Source organism: Oculina patagonica, unplaced genomic scaffold, assembly GCF_052425735.1.
Source record: "Oculina patagonica isolate OP01 unplaced genomic scaffold, crgOcupat unplaced22, whole genome shotgun sequence".
NCBI classification, from domain to species: Eukaryota; Metazoa; Cnidaria; class Anthozoa; order Scleractinia; family Oculinidae; genus Oculina; species Oculina patagonica.
The window spans coordinates 14,855-29,791 of NW_027558059.1; the positions used below are offsets into that span (position 1 = coordinate 14,855).

Below are 14,937 nucleotides of genomic sequence, written 5' to 3' on the forward strand. Positions count from 1 at the left end.
ATCGATTTTAAATAACGCTTTCTTGACGTTTTCAAGCTGTTTCCTCATGTTTGACATTTTAGAGCTGAAAGCAACATTCCTGAACATTCCCCCTAAAATTGCGTTTTCCCTCTCAGTTGCGGTTTATTCTGGACACATGTTCGCCCAGAGGTAGGGCGTTGACGCATCACCGTTTTAAAATATTTTCCGTTGAATGATATAGCGGTTTTTCATGACCGTACCCCTGGATTTTTTATAATTACGGCGAATATTTTTAACACTTGAAAACCACTTCCGTACACTACTTTAACACTGTTAAATTAAGTTTTGGTTTTGTGGGCGAAAACATACTGGAAAAACAAGTTTTTCAGATAAGAACATTTTGTTCGGCTCTAGGCGTAATCACCTATTCGAAAAAGTATTTTCTTTCATAATCGAAAAGATTTTTTTTAAAGACAAAACAAAAGTATGATTAACAAAATGTGCAAAAATAGATTTTTCTCACGATCGTTTGTGGCTATCTGGTATCTAGAAAGTTTTTCAGGATTTCTTGGGGTTGGACATGCATTTCCGTACGAATAATTAGCAATTAAGATAATTTGCCCAGAAGAAACCAGAAATATAGCTACCTTCCTTTTGATTGGCTCTCAGGAAATATTCAAAGTCTTTTCAGCGCGACCCAGTGACCTCAATATGTTTGGAAGTATTCTGAAAATGAACTGGACCATGTAAGATGATCAGACTGATCACAAATGCCAAAGATCTTTACACAAAGTTATTCTTATAACAATTTGTGGCCATTTGAGGCGAAAGATTCCAACATAATCACTCACAAACTCCGATAGTCGATAGTCCGTCGGTATTTTAAAACTGATCAAAAGAACTGATTGTATTGTTCGACTGTTTTACGTAAAGGGAAACGTAACGCTTTTTGAATAGCAATTATAAATAATGATCACCGCACCCATTTTCTTGTTGTTATTAAAAACAGTGGGGGTTATTAAATGCGCCGTTACTCTTCATTGAAATTTTCGCTACACTTGCTCCAGAAATAGCTATGATTTCTTCTGTGGCTGATATTTATTTTCTGCCGAATATGTTCAACGCTTTTGGCGCGACCGTGGTGTTATATTACGGCATTTCGCAAGCTGTGTTATGATAATTTTTAGATTTCACTTAAACCGGAAACGTTTGACAGGCGAGAGAGCCATAACCCCTCCTATTCTTTAAACTCATAATAGGTCGCTATGGAAACTGTGACGTAAGCGCACTACGCTTTGCTTGTTGGCTTCTCATTGGTCCATTGGGACATACCTATACTCAACGTCGATAATAGCTGTCAATCATTTTCGCACTAATAACAATGTGTTCATTTCGCCGCATCAAATGGTTATGAAGTTGAGTTGAGAAGGAAAACATCAATTGCGCTTACCAAGTCGATACTTTGAACAGAATTTGAAATGCCTTCACTACTCTTTGTTGACAGCCCAAGAAGTTACCGTAGGATTCAAGTGGAGAAGAAAAAATACATGGCCAAAGGAGCCAGTAGGTCATGGCTTTCTGATCAATTGAGCAATGGGACCTTTCTGCTTATTCTTGACTGTCGTCCGTACGCTGAGTTCGCTCGCTCTCACGTCCAAGGAGCGATTAATTTAACCATTCCTTCCCTTATGTTAAGACGGTTGAAGAAAGGGACGAACTTCGCCATCAGTTCGCTGATCACATGCGAAAAGAACAAGGCGCTGTTCAACAGAAATCTTCGCCATGCCTCGGGTATAGTTTTGTACGATTCAGAAACAAGCGATGTGTCAAGCGTATCTTCAAACAGTGCATTGGCAGTCTTGCTGAAAAAGTTCTCTGAAGATGTCAATACACCAGTCTGGTTACTCGAAGGTAAGCACAATTTTTTTTTCACTTAAACACAAGCATCCTTACTCATTTAATTAACTTACGCGCTAACAAAATTTCACTGGCAATCGCTTGCTCATTTGCTCGTCCGTCAAGGGAGACACCATTAGAATTTTGTTTGTTTTTGAAGCTTTAATTTAATATTCCCAATTCACTAATTACTTTGATTATTTTAAATGTTCCAGGTGGCTTTTCCAAGTTCGAGAAAAAGTTTCCAAGTTTTTGCGAGCCAGGCGAAGAAGTTGAAAGGCCATTGCTATCTCTCTCCGGGCTTACAATCCAAGACAGCGTTGAACAAGATCTAGCATTAAAACTCGAACCAAGCACACCTCAAATAACAGATCACCAAGAAAGCCGAGTGAAGGTCCCAGTACAAATCCTACCTCATCTGTACCTCGGCAGCGAAAAGGACTCTTCTGATCTAGAGATTTTGAAGAAATACGGAATTTCCTACATCCTAAACGTTACTCACGACAAACCAAACTCATTTGAACATTTGCCTGGTTTTAAGTACAAGAAACTGCCAGTAGAGGATAATTGGAGAGCAAACCTTTCCGACATGTTTCCTGAGGCGTTTGAGTTTATAGGTAAGTTATACACTAACATTTTTATTTTATATATTAGTTTCATCTGGTCTCGTATTAATTTGGACTGATAATTTAATGGGATTGTTGCATAGCTAAGGACTCCGGTATTCGAAGTAACTATGGCGGGATAGATGTTATCCGAAAACGCCCCCGTTGTAGCAAATCGCAGAGTAATTCATTTGCTGCCTCTTCAAAGTAATAAACTTGAATACGGAAGAAAGTTAGGGAAGAAACATACTTGCAATAACATTTTGTGTGGGAGAGGACATAGTTGATGAAACGTAAGCTAGGACAGTCTTGTTTGTTTAGTGTGGGTAGATGCGGAGACTATACTGACGTAGTTTTTTGCGCGGAATAAAACGAATCAACCTTTTAATTAACCCGTAGAAAACTGTTACATCCTTTTTTTTTTGTTTGTCGCGCTTTAATCAAATTGCTGAGATTTCGCTCTCCATTTATACTATAACATTTAGCGCGTGTCCCACTCTTGAAAATTTTGCCGCGAAAGCTAGAATATTTAATTTCTAGCAGTCAATTCGAAAGGGTATTGTTCTTTACACTGTATATTGATGCTGCGGCTTTTGCTTATAATTTTGATACCTGCATTTCTGACAATCATATATTGTTTTTCTTTTCTTTCTTCAGAGGAAGGCATCACACAGAACCGAGGGGTTTTGATTCACTGCCTTGCTGGCGTATCGCGTTCTGTCACAGTGACCATAGCTTACCTCATTTCAGCGCTGAACATGACTTTAAATGAAGCTTACGACTTTGTAAAACAAAGAAAACCCAGCGTTAACCCAAATTTAAACTTTATGGGACAACTTCTGGAATTTGAAAGGCAACTACGGACACCTCAAACGCCTAGTTCGACCACTAGTACCTTGTCGAGCGATTCCAGTTTGGATGGCGAAGTTGAGGATGTCGTTGACTTGAACATTGTTGCTCCACGCTGCCAGACAGTTTAAATCACTTGTAATTTATAACAGACCTTAAAATTATTCCTCTTGTAACAAAGAACTTCTAGCGACGAATTGACAGAGAGACTTCTTACGAGTTGTTAGAACTCGCAGGCAGAATTATAACGGAAAAGTTTAAGATTATTTAGTTTCACAGAGAAATATACGTACTTTAAAGATAGAGCGAATTGAGATAGTTATTAATATTACAAATGGCATATTAGTGCATTTGTGTGCTGTTTTGAATATTCTAAGGGAATTTTGCATTATATGCAATTAAACTGTAAACACACTTTGTGTACTTAATTCTAGTTTCTACACAAGTAATCTTGTATATTTCTTGCCAATATACAAACGCGTTCTAATTTCTAACTAAAACTTTTCGACGTCTTTTCAAAGTTTAATATACTGTGTTCGCAGCTTAAAGTTTTTCTCTAGAAACTTTGATATACTACTTCTCTTTATAACAATTATTGTATAAACAAAAGAATTTATTCCTTTAGTTATAAATCATTGTAGATTATTCATGATCAAGCTAAATGAAATCTACGATCAAATTCGACAAACTACTAGTCTTCAACAATTCAAATTTTAATTTATGTTCGCGACGATTTGTAAATACGTTATAATATTAAGACGATATTCGCGCAGCGCCAACGAATTCCACAAAAGACAAGTTGTATATATTAGTACATTATTGTTAGATCTACAGATTGTAAATATATTAAGAAATATCTACTTTAATAAATCTAGTAAATTCTGAAAGGAAGATAAACTTGTTCAAATCTAGTCAAAACAAATGGGAGTTGGAGTAAGGGCTGTTCCAGAGGGAGGAAATGGATCTGAGCGAAAAGTTGTGGTTAAAATCACGAAATTTTGCCCTGGGGCTGTTTTTTGCGGTTGCTATATTGAAAACTGTGAAACAATTAGAGCAATCCACCCGTTTTAATTTATTGTTTAGTTATTCGATCGCGCTTAAACCGAATTGTGTTTCTTTACAAGTTTATTCGATGGACGAGAAAGGCTAACTTTTCAAGATTACCGTACTTTCAGGGAGGTATAAAATACTTCAAGATTGAAATTCAAGGAGTGAACGACACGCACTTCCGGCTTCTCCGTCAAACAACAACAAGACTTTCGCTATGAATATTGAGTCAAAGTTTGTTTCCATATGCGAATTTAAGATAGATCTTCACTGAAAAATAGTAAGACGACCTTGAAGGAAAGGTGTCGATCTGATCATTGGAATATAAAACGGATAAACATTTCAGTTCTGTTTTTTTTTTTATTAAAGCAAAAACTTTTTTGTAGCGAGCACCGCTTGGGACCACATTTTTAATCGCCTTTTCACAAAGGATCAAATGAAAGCAAGTGGCTTGAATAAAAAAAATCGTTGAGTAAACAGAAAGGTAGATTTAAATACACGCGAGATCCGGCATGTAGTTGCGGTATTTCACCTCACGCGCTCAGGCCGGGAAGTCAACAGCGCTGTTTCCGGAATTGCAGACTTGCTGGCGCCTCCAGTATTTTCCGGCTATTTTTGTTACTGCGACTACGCATGCGTAGACCAACTCGAAAGATTTGTGTGGCGCGCGCTGGGCGAGATAGCATTGATGATTTTGTGGTGAGCATATGATCCACATTGAAATATTGTTCTTTTAATTCGACAAGGTTATCTTTGCCCATTTTGTAAAGATCGCCAGACAGATGCGGGCGCCGGAAATGGTTTCCAAGCGCCCCGTTTTCATTCTAAAACCTCCCATCTATCTGGGACGGATGTCGATTGTGTGGACAGTGTTTAGTAATTACTTATGAATTTTAATAATTCATATCAGCGATCACTTTTCATCTGGAACCCATACGGTTGCGAAGACGAGCTCCGTTTCGTGAAATTTGCAACGAAGCTTAAGTATTCACCCACCCACCGGAGAAACGCGCTAATCTTTCAGTCATAAGACCCTGACGAAGCAGTTTTTGCGTTTCTAGCATTGAGCTGAGAGATCGACATGTACTGAAATGAAACGTGGGTGTCTTGTTCTCCGGGGGTCGCACCTACTTTGTTTTTAAACTAAGGGGGAGAGGGGAGGGTGCAAACACTGCGCCTAGCAGGCAAGCACAAAGCAGCAATTTCATTGTGGGCCATTGTGAACTGGTGGCCATTGAGGCTAAAGTAGTTTTTTTTTTTTTTTTTTGTTAACGCACAGCTATGTTGTTTCTGTTAGTGTCGAAAAAATGAGGCCAAAACTTTGGAACCGGAAAAATTGGTCTGTGACAACTAATTTACCTTCCCCGGTAGCGACAGTGGTGTAGTAGAGAATATACCCCGGCCTCGAGGGATAAAAATTAAGGAGAGTTGAAACTTGAGTGAAAGATAAATTGTGAGCGTCAGACTTGGCAGAAAACGGTGGTTGCTTTTACCAGGGCATGGGCGCTGGCCAGGTTAGGCCTGAACGCTGGCTTTACTGCTCAATCGACTAGACAGCCCCCGTTCCAACCCCCCCCCCCCCCCCCCACCCCCCTTTGAGCCCGCCCACACAAGAACGAGCGTTCCGCGTGCTTTGCATCGCGTTATGGGATCGACGCGATCTGGAGGTGAAACTGTCAGTCATGTCGTGGGCGCCCAGCGCCCCAGCGTCAGTCCTGTGTTTGGTATCATTACGCCAAACTGTTACGCAACAACTGCAGATAAGCAAATTTCTGCGCCATTGACGCAAAGCTCTGGGCGGAAAGTAACTTTTGCAAACCCGGACTTTGTATCTGAAGACAAATCGCGGCATCTAAAGCGGATAAGCTTGTAAATATTTGAAATTCTTGTAGGAAGCAGTGATAGATTTCAACTTCCCAATGGGAGACTGCAGCGTCCTGGGGTCAGTGAAGATAAAAATAGGAGAAGGCGAAGCGAAAGTGCTGAAGTAAGCAATTTAATAAGCGCAATTGAGCGAAGAAAATTAGTTGTGGCTGTCTTTTCGATTCTCGATGAAATTTTCCATTTATTTTGTTTACGCTGCAATAATACACAGAGCCGTTTGTGAGATATTAATATAGGCAAACTTTGCTCTCGCAGTTTTAGTCCGGAAAATCAAGACTCCAACGGACATGATTTCGTTTTACGCTTGATCGGAGTAAACAAACCCGATACTATCAAAACAAACGTCTACTCAGAACAAACGCTCTTTGTTATTTGAACGGTTCAGTAATTATTTAAAATTAATGACGCTGCCAAGGTTAGTTGTTCTTAGGTATTACTTTAATCCCGTGACCTAAGCACTATTTTGTCAACTACCAAATACTACCATATGCTTCCGATCTCATTCATATTTTGAAGTGTTTTGTTACTTATTTAACTAATTCATCATACACTACAACGTCAATTGCATTTATCTCCGAAGAGTGCAGATTCCGTACATGCTTAGCCCTCTCAGACAGGCACTAAATATGCGCTTTTTCAAAACTTGATCTTTTGGAGGGAATGTTGGATTGGGAACCTAGCTATTTTTAGCCCGGTTTTATCCGAAGGATCCAATGGCAGATTTGTGAGTTAATTAATTTTCTCGATGCGTCGGGTCAAGGGAAGTGATGAAAATGACTTAACGTCGAGTCGTTTATCACGGAAAAGTTTGAATTGAGGAATCCACTCGAATGCGCCTATTAATCACAATTTATTTTCCCGTTTGAAGAGGGAGCGCTGTTGCCATGGCAACATTATATCGGACTCCCGAGTCCTCTCAGCGCCTTCTTAAATTTATTCTCACACTTTGGCGCGGCCGGAAACAGTTGTGTTGTTTGAGAAACTTTCTTGGAGAACAATTTCAATTCTCCCTCAAAAAAGCTCTCTGAGACACGTTACTTAGCAACCCCTCCAACAAAAACCGCGGCAGGCTCAGGTCACGCCGCCATCTTGTTTTGGAAATTTGGCGCGGTTACTTAGCCCTGCTTTTGCCAACCGATGTACTCTACACAAAATATATTGCACGAGAAACTTTTGTTCGAGTTTCTTTTTGTAAACCAGAACTCCGTAGTCAATTTTAGCTGCTTTTTGTGGTTTTGTGTTGTTTTTTTATCCGGAGGAGGGGTCACCTCCATTTACTGTAATACTGACAGGGCTGCTTGTTTAAAAGGTTTAGAATTTTAGTGGGGACTTTAGCATGGGACGTAGGATCTTTGAAAGATCTAATCAGCCAAAAATAGAAATGTAAATTAAGTAAGCAAAGCTGATACCACGTAGAACACTTTAAGCGACAACGACATGTTAGAGCACAAACTGAAAGCCAAAATGCAACCGTGGACAGCTGTTTCGACCTCGTCAGCACGGGCCAAACGAGGATAAGAGTTCGGCGAGAGTTCAAACTCTCGTTCTCGTTTGGCATGGAACCCATGCACTCTCATCGACTCTCATGCGCTCTCGTCAATTTGAACGTGCTCAAATTTTTCATGAGAGTCGATGAGAGTTTGACGGACTCTCGTTCTCGTTTGGCCCGAGTTGATGATAGTCAATGAGAATTGACGAAAACTCTCATGAGAGTCAACTCTCATCCTCGTTTGGCCCAGGCTTAGTACATGGCAAGCAATGGGCAAAAAAATTATTAAAAGATACATCAGAAAAGGTGCCTCAATATATTTTTCGGACGTGACTCTATTTCACGTTTACTTCTAAGAGGTACTACTACCGTAGATTCTTTTAGTGATAAGAGATATATGATACAGTAGCTTAATCTACACCAGGGGAGGCGGATAATCATGATAATGATGACGATATGCGTCGCTAGTCACCCAAGAGCCACGTCCTGGAAAAAACATCAATAAATTAAATGTTCGTTTTAATTCTTGAAAACTGTTTCCTGTTTATTTGCGGCTTGCTTTGAAAACGGACCCTAAGAAGCACATAATGTGTAACGCCTGTGAAAGTGCGAAGATGGACGTCGTAAGAGGGACCGAAATACGATTTTTTATCCCTTGAGCTACTGAGAGGTGGCTTAACAATCAAATATGTACTTCCAACACGAAATGTGTGATCGCTTAGGCCATTTAGTCTGGCATTGGGTGAATAGGGGTATGCAAATCCGCCGATCCGTCATAATTTAATGACCGAATCCGTAGATCCGTTGTAATTTAATGACCCAATCCGTCGATCCGTTAAAGAGGTCTAACTTTCGAATCCAAATTTAATTTGTTGCCAGGATTTGTGAAAAAAAGCATCTGGAGTTGTTTTGTGTTAGCTAAGAAGCAATCAACATTTTACCATATTAACGATAAACTAAAAAAAATACCTCTACATTAGAAATCGGTTGTTGATCCTACTATCCCACAATTTCCGTACTGCGTGACATGCGGTAAGTCTTGCGCGTGACCAAAAAGCAAAAAGTAAAACAAAGCAAAGCATTTCTGAGGATCGTTGAGATCCGCGATCCGAACTTTATTGCAAGCAAAATCCAAAATCCGGGCCCAAAATGGATGAAACCGCGATCCGCTTCAATTTCAGGATCCGCAAATCCGTTAAAAAATATGCTCTGAATCCGAAATCTGGGCAAAAATATTGTCAAAATCCGTCGATCCGTTTTCCTATTCACCCCCCTCATTAATGTAGCAAGGGATTGTGAACGAAAATGCTGCTAGTTTACGTAGGATCTGTGAAAGTTCCTACGTCAATATAAAGTCACCCCCACCCCTCCACCCTCGGGAATTTATGGACAATGGACATGTGTTCAACCGCCTAAAAAAACAACAGAAAACTGTATGAAAATAGTAAAACTGTATTGTGTAGATCTGAGGTGGTTTACAGTTTAATTTACTGGTTTTAAAATGATTTTTCGGCTAACGTGAGTAGGGAAAATTCACAGGAAAAAACAAGGTCTTATGGATCGCGTGATTGTGCACCCTACGGTCTTTATGCCGGAAGCCTCACAATATGAGCCTGGCGAGATTTCTTTTATATTTTTTTTATTTTTTGAAGGAAGTCATATTCTTGGCTGATCTTTTTACTGATAGTAAAGATATAAGTGTTTATGTTTGTGTCTCCTACACTTCATGAAATATTCAACACCTCTGTGGTGAGAATAGATCTTAAAATGTCCTTTTTGATGCTGTTGTTTTGGTTGTAGCAGAAATCTAGTGTATCTCAATGTTGCAAATAAATTCTTGTTTACAAGCGTGCTAGTACTGGTGCCACCTTTGACATCAATTTTATAAATTTATTTTTAGCTTGATAAAATTGTGATGAAAGCAAAGCCAAGTCTTGTTCTTGGAACTAAAAAGTTGTTGACACGAAATGCAGTATAATCTATTTATTTAGTAAAAAATTTAGTAAAAAAAGTGTCTTAAGTATTAAAGCCAGTTTCTTTGCTAACCTCAACATTGCCAGAAATTTACGGACCAGAAACCAGAGTACATCCTGTAGAAAATTATCTTCTACGTTAATTCATTTGGTTTTGATAAATACTAAGTTTTTCTCTTGTGTTGTTGATGTTTCTCTCTCTCTCTCTCACGTGACGTCATCCGGGATCTTAGCTCGCACCCATCAGCTTGTCACTAGTTCTTTCGGTAGGATAACTTGCTACCACTAAATTTTCCCGTTTTTCCCGTAAGGTTTCTCTCTATATATCTCTTTATATTAATAACGGTCATTACCAACACATGCATTGTCAAGTAAGCCCAATGGTTTTACAGGAAAGGGGAACAGGAATAAAATATATTTTTTTAAAAACTGAAAATATCAAATTGTCAAATGAGCCAAACTTGGCTACCGTTATTAAAATCTTAGAACAAATTAAAACGAAATAAATGTCTGGCATTATATCTATCCTGTTTCTATGCCAGAAAGGTTCATTTTATTTTATTTTCTACAACATAAGAGCTTTAGCTAAGCAGCCCAAACTATTTTTAGGGTTTTTTTTCTTCAGATTCTTGACTTGCAAATTTGCCTAAACATATAAACAAAGCCTATAATGAAGGGTCTTAAAACCGCGCTCAAACGGAAAAACTTTATAACATTCAGAATTAATGTGTTTTTCTTCGGGGACAGTTTCAATATGTCCTACCTCTAATCATCAATACTAGACTCCTTTTTGTTTTTATTCCTTTAAGCTTTGACATTCTTGTAATAACTTAATTGAGACTAATTCAAATGTCACCGGAAAGGGAACTTAAAGCAAGCAGACGATAATCTCTACTTTTATCTACAAGAACAACATCACGTTTTTGTATATTGGGATTGTTATATTTACAGTCTGTTTTAGCAATAAAATTTAGGCTTAGGAAATACCTACGTTTTCCGGTTCTTGATCTAATGGCTGTGAAAACAATACAAGGGATTTGTCTTGTTCATAATCATGTAATTTACGATTCGGTTCAATGTCCCATATCCTTGAGAAAAAACATAAATAAGTAAAAAGAAAAACAGGCTTATTTTATTGGAAAAGTCCAGTTAAAAGCCCTATCAAGCTATAATTTCTATCTGCGTCTTGAAGGGAAGCGAATCAAACGTTTATAAACAACACAGGCGGACTCCCTTTACTCTAACTCGTTAAAACCTGTTTGTAAATTACCTCACAGTGTCTCTCCAGTTTGTTGAAACAAGTTTCAGAGTTCCCAAAGGACCAATATCCCACCTTCCTTATTGGTCAACAGCCAATTTAAGAAATTACACACGCTTCTAAAAAATAACAAGGGGAGGCCTTTGGTATCCTCTAAAAAACAAATTAATTTCTCTCCATATAAAAGAAAATAAAAGATCGTCGAAAAGGGGTACAAAATTTAGTGAAACATTTTTATTCAATTTATTTATTTATTTTAATTAAATTAAACGAAACAAGAGACCAAAAAGTTCAAACGAAAAAAGTTCATGTTTTCGGCGTGTGCTTTTTATTCACGTGCCATGCGATTTTAAATTAGCCAATAGAAAAAGACCTGACGACCACATGTTCCAGGTAATGGCGGGAAATTTCTCGATCGACGTCGAGTCTATAAAAAGAAGTTGAAAAGCCATATTAAAAGTTGACAATTTTTTTAAGAGCCTTAAAATGCCACAGCACTGATGTTATACAAGCATTTTATCAAATGGTACCGGAATTAAAAAAAAAACAGTTATTTTCAATACAAGATACGCAAATACTGTTTCCCAGCGCTAGAAATACGTTTATATCACACGTAAATCCTATATTTAACGCAGGCTTTATATAAAGCAGTTTTTCAATACGTTACGGAGGCCATGTTGGCCGGTGTACCTCAAAAAATATTTAATGAGCTCTCATATGGTAAATTAAGGACACCAATTTGACAACCATGAAAAGCTCTATTTAGAGTCTTAAGATTTTTAAATGTGAATTGATAACAAAAAAAAACTGTTCAGTTAGCAAGAGACTTTGAACGGCAACTTTGCCACGCGCTCTTTGTTTACAAACATTGAAAACCAATACCGTTTTCGGGGGGACTCGAATTTGCATGACGACAAGCACGTATGTTGTGTACGTGACAATAAAACGTGTCAGTAAAAATTCTGGTTTTGCGAAGCGTGTCTTTGTTAAACTGCAGGAAACCTCAAACGGAATACTGCTCTCCTATGGTACCTACTTTAGCTTTTATCTTTCTAAATGTTGCCAGTAAACTATTCGTTAATTAAGCTCTTGTAAACAAGTTAGCTTAATAGCTCACGTAGTCACTGAATATTAGATCCTCATGTTTCCTGTTTAAACAATGATGCTTAAATGGTTAGAGACAAATAAATGATAAGTTTGCTACACGAAATTATACTTAATTTTCTTTTATTAACTTAAATTCTTGTTTCCAACGCAAATTAGTAATTATATTTCTTCTCTACTGGACAGTTTGTGGTCGGAAATCTTGGGACCAATATTTTTAGACATTTGCTGTTATTTTTAAACACTTCGCCGTAAATCTGCAAACTAAAAAACTAAAGAATGCAGTGCCGGACTAAAATAGATGGCAATGGATTGAATTGACTGAAAAATGTTCAAAACAGTATCACTGTCAAAAAATGAGTTCAAATTGAAGTCAGAAGTGAGGTTTAAAAAGGATCCAGAAAAAGCTTCTTCAGTGCATTTTAATGGCAAGTTCATGAAAGGGCAGCGCTCTTGTAGTTAGTACTTCCACCCCGCCAAATATTTTTGGGAGTTTACCAGGCATAAATCTATCTTCCGTCCGTGGATTTTGTCAGGTTTATTACTACACAGCGCGCTCGAAAAAGGAGATTTGAGGATTTGAGTATACTACACTATTGTTTCACTTTGCCTATGGTTTCTTGTTAAAGTAGTAGTGTCAGTGTTAAGCCTTTTTTCTGATTACTTCTTAATTGAAGAAAACCTCAAAATAATAGTTTTCTAACGTAGAAAAACAACAAAAGAGTAATAAAAAGGCGAAAATAACCAAGGATGAGATTGACAAACGAAGACTCAGAGAGATTACGAACAACAAACTTGTTTCAACTGATTTCGTTTGGGTACTGAAATAATAGGATTTCTATAATCTGTTCTAGAGTATAACTCATAACTGAGCTTAAATTATAGGAACAGCCACCGAACATTTCAAGTTATGTTCAGTTCCCTGTTATCTTTTCCGTTCTTTTGACGAACAGAACAAGAATGGGGACAAATTTGATAAAGAGGAAGGTCGTAGAAGGTCGCTTTTATTTTCTTGTGGGCAAAACTTTTTATGCGTGTGGAGTTTCGAATTCTGTCGTGCTAATCGCTTTAACACTAATCCACCTCCACTAATCACATAACCTCTTAAAGTTTTACCTACCAAGCGTAAACCGAGTAAGTCTGCTGAAAACTACTACACAATAAAATAGATAGCTAGACTTTCTTCTGTTTCTTTCCATTCTGTGATGCATGCCGAAATAGGTGGATTGTACCAGATTCTTGTTCCGGAAATGTATAAAAAACAGGTCGATCACGTAATGTTGTTTATGAAAGGCTTGATCAAAATCGGCGGAAATTGAGACTCTGGCTTTGTGGTCAAAACCCATTTTGGTGTACTAATCAATTATCACGATAAAGCCTTCTTTCTTGTGACCACGATTAAATTCTTCATCCTTGGTGTTGCTGTTGTGAACGTCGATGATAAAAGCTATTCCAGTTTTAGTCTGTTTGTTCATTTTTCAATTTTGATGATAATCAAACTGATCGCATATATTTCTTTTTCTGCCGCATATATTTCTAATTAATACGCTATATTTCCGTTTTGTAAGAGTATATTATGTGTCCAATTAGCGCTTGAAACGGGAGGTCACGTTTTATAATGTTGGTGGCCGGCCAAGCCCGTTTTCCGTCTGTGGGTATATCCATGTTTACTATTCGCTATTCCACGATCGCATACACTGTTGTATAAGCACAACAAAGCGCTGAAAGCAACGACTTAAACAATGGTTAGAGAACCAAAAATTCCGGTACGGAGGTGTTATTTGTGGTCAGGAATCGTTTTCCGTGCATTTGGGTTGGTTTTGGTAAAACTGTGTTAAATATTTCCGCGTGCGCCCATAATAACATTTCTAGTTCTTAGCTCGCGTGGGCGTTCTCATGCCGTAGTTGCGCGCCAAGTTGGACGATGTCCAAAGGTTGAAAGGAGGGAAAAGTGTAATCCACTAGAATCTATCACACGCGAGGTGTTGACGACGAAAAAGGAATTCCCACAAGTTGCTCGGCAACTTTTTGGCAACTTTTCATTTATTTAGAGCAATTTTTTCCCATTCGAGCAATTTCTAGACCAAATATCACCGAAAATTGTCCAAGTGTTGTTCGAAGGCCGTACGAACGTTTCCGAATGGTTAACGAAGTTTGCCGAAGATTTTCGAGGAACATCTAAAGACGTTTCAACTTTTGGCTCATTCCGATAAAACAAAACTCGTCAGTAAACATGACGTCATCGATCCTTGTTAATAAACAAATTTCTACCTTAATATGTTATTTAGATACTTCTTTTACAGTAAAATTGCATTAAACTGCTTAGAAATCTTACCTTCAAAGGGGAATTAATATAAATTTGGAGACATTTTCTTGACAAAAAGCAGCGTTTTTGATTTTTTGGTGGTAACTTTCGAGCAACTTTTATTAATCAAAAGAAACCTTTCTGGATTTTTGAAGCAACTTTTTGAGAAATTACGGGCAACTTGTGGAAAGCCCTGCGTATACTTATGCCTTGTAGTTCCTGTACGGCTTTTTTCCCAGGCCTTCACGGTATGGTATGACGTCACTACTCGTTTCAGTGACGTGTTCGGAACACGTGACCCAAAACGAGTTGACCGTTTTCAAAGGTTCTTACTTAAATGAGATCTCTGTTCCCGAATGTAACATTTAAGCTTATCTTGACACGCCACGGTCTCGTATGCTAGTGACTCACATTCTTACTAATTTTCGCGATTTCAAAATAATCGCGAAATATAGTACGCGCGAAAAAAACATTGCGCGAAATTTAAACACGCGAAAATTAATACCATATTATATATCAAAACAATTACAATTTTAAATGTTTGGATCTGCAGCTATCTACCTTTA

General features: G+C 38.1%; 1 protein-coding gene across 1 annotated transcript; it reads left to right on the forward strand.

Annotated features, from left to right (window-relative positions):
* Nucleotides 1-1,221: 1,221 nt before the first annotated feature.
* LOC144640251 (dual specificity protein phosphatase 6-like) lies at nucleotides 1,222-4,208 on the forward strand. The gene is made up of 3 exons (XM_078499447.1): nucleotides 1,222-1,872; nucleotides 2,073-2,474; nucleotides 3,120-4,208. Exons 1-3 carry the CDS (start codon nucleotides 1,440-1,442, stop codon nucleotides 3,440-3,442), a joined length of 1,158 nt encoding a protein of 385 aa, XP_078355573.1. The 5' UTR covers nucleotides 1,222-1,439; the 3' UTR covers nucleotides 3,443-4,208.
* Nucleotides 4,209-14,937: the final 10,729 nt, after the last annotated feature.

Coding starts and splice junctions, on each gene's coding strand:
- LOC144640251 (XM_078499447.1), top strand. CDS start 1,440: ATGCCTTCACTACTCTTTGTTGACAGCCCAAGAAGTTACCGTAGGATT. Junction 1,873..2,072: donor ACCAGTCTGGTTACTCGAAG/GTAAGCACAATT, acceptor TAAATGTTCCAG/GTGGCTTTTCCAAGTTCGAG. Junction 2,475..3,119: donor TGAGGCGTTTGAGTTTATAG/GTAAGTTATACA, acceptor TTCTTTCTTCAG/AGGAAGGCATCACACAGAAC.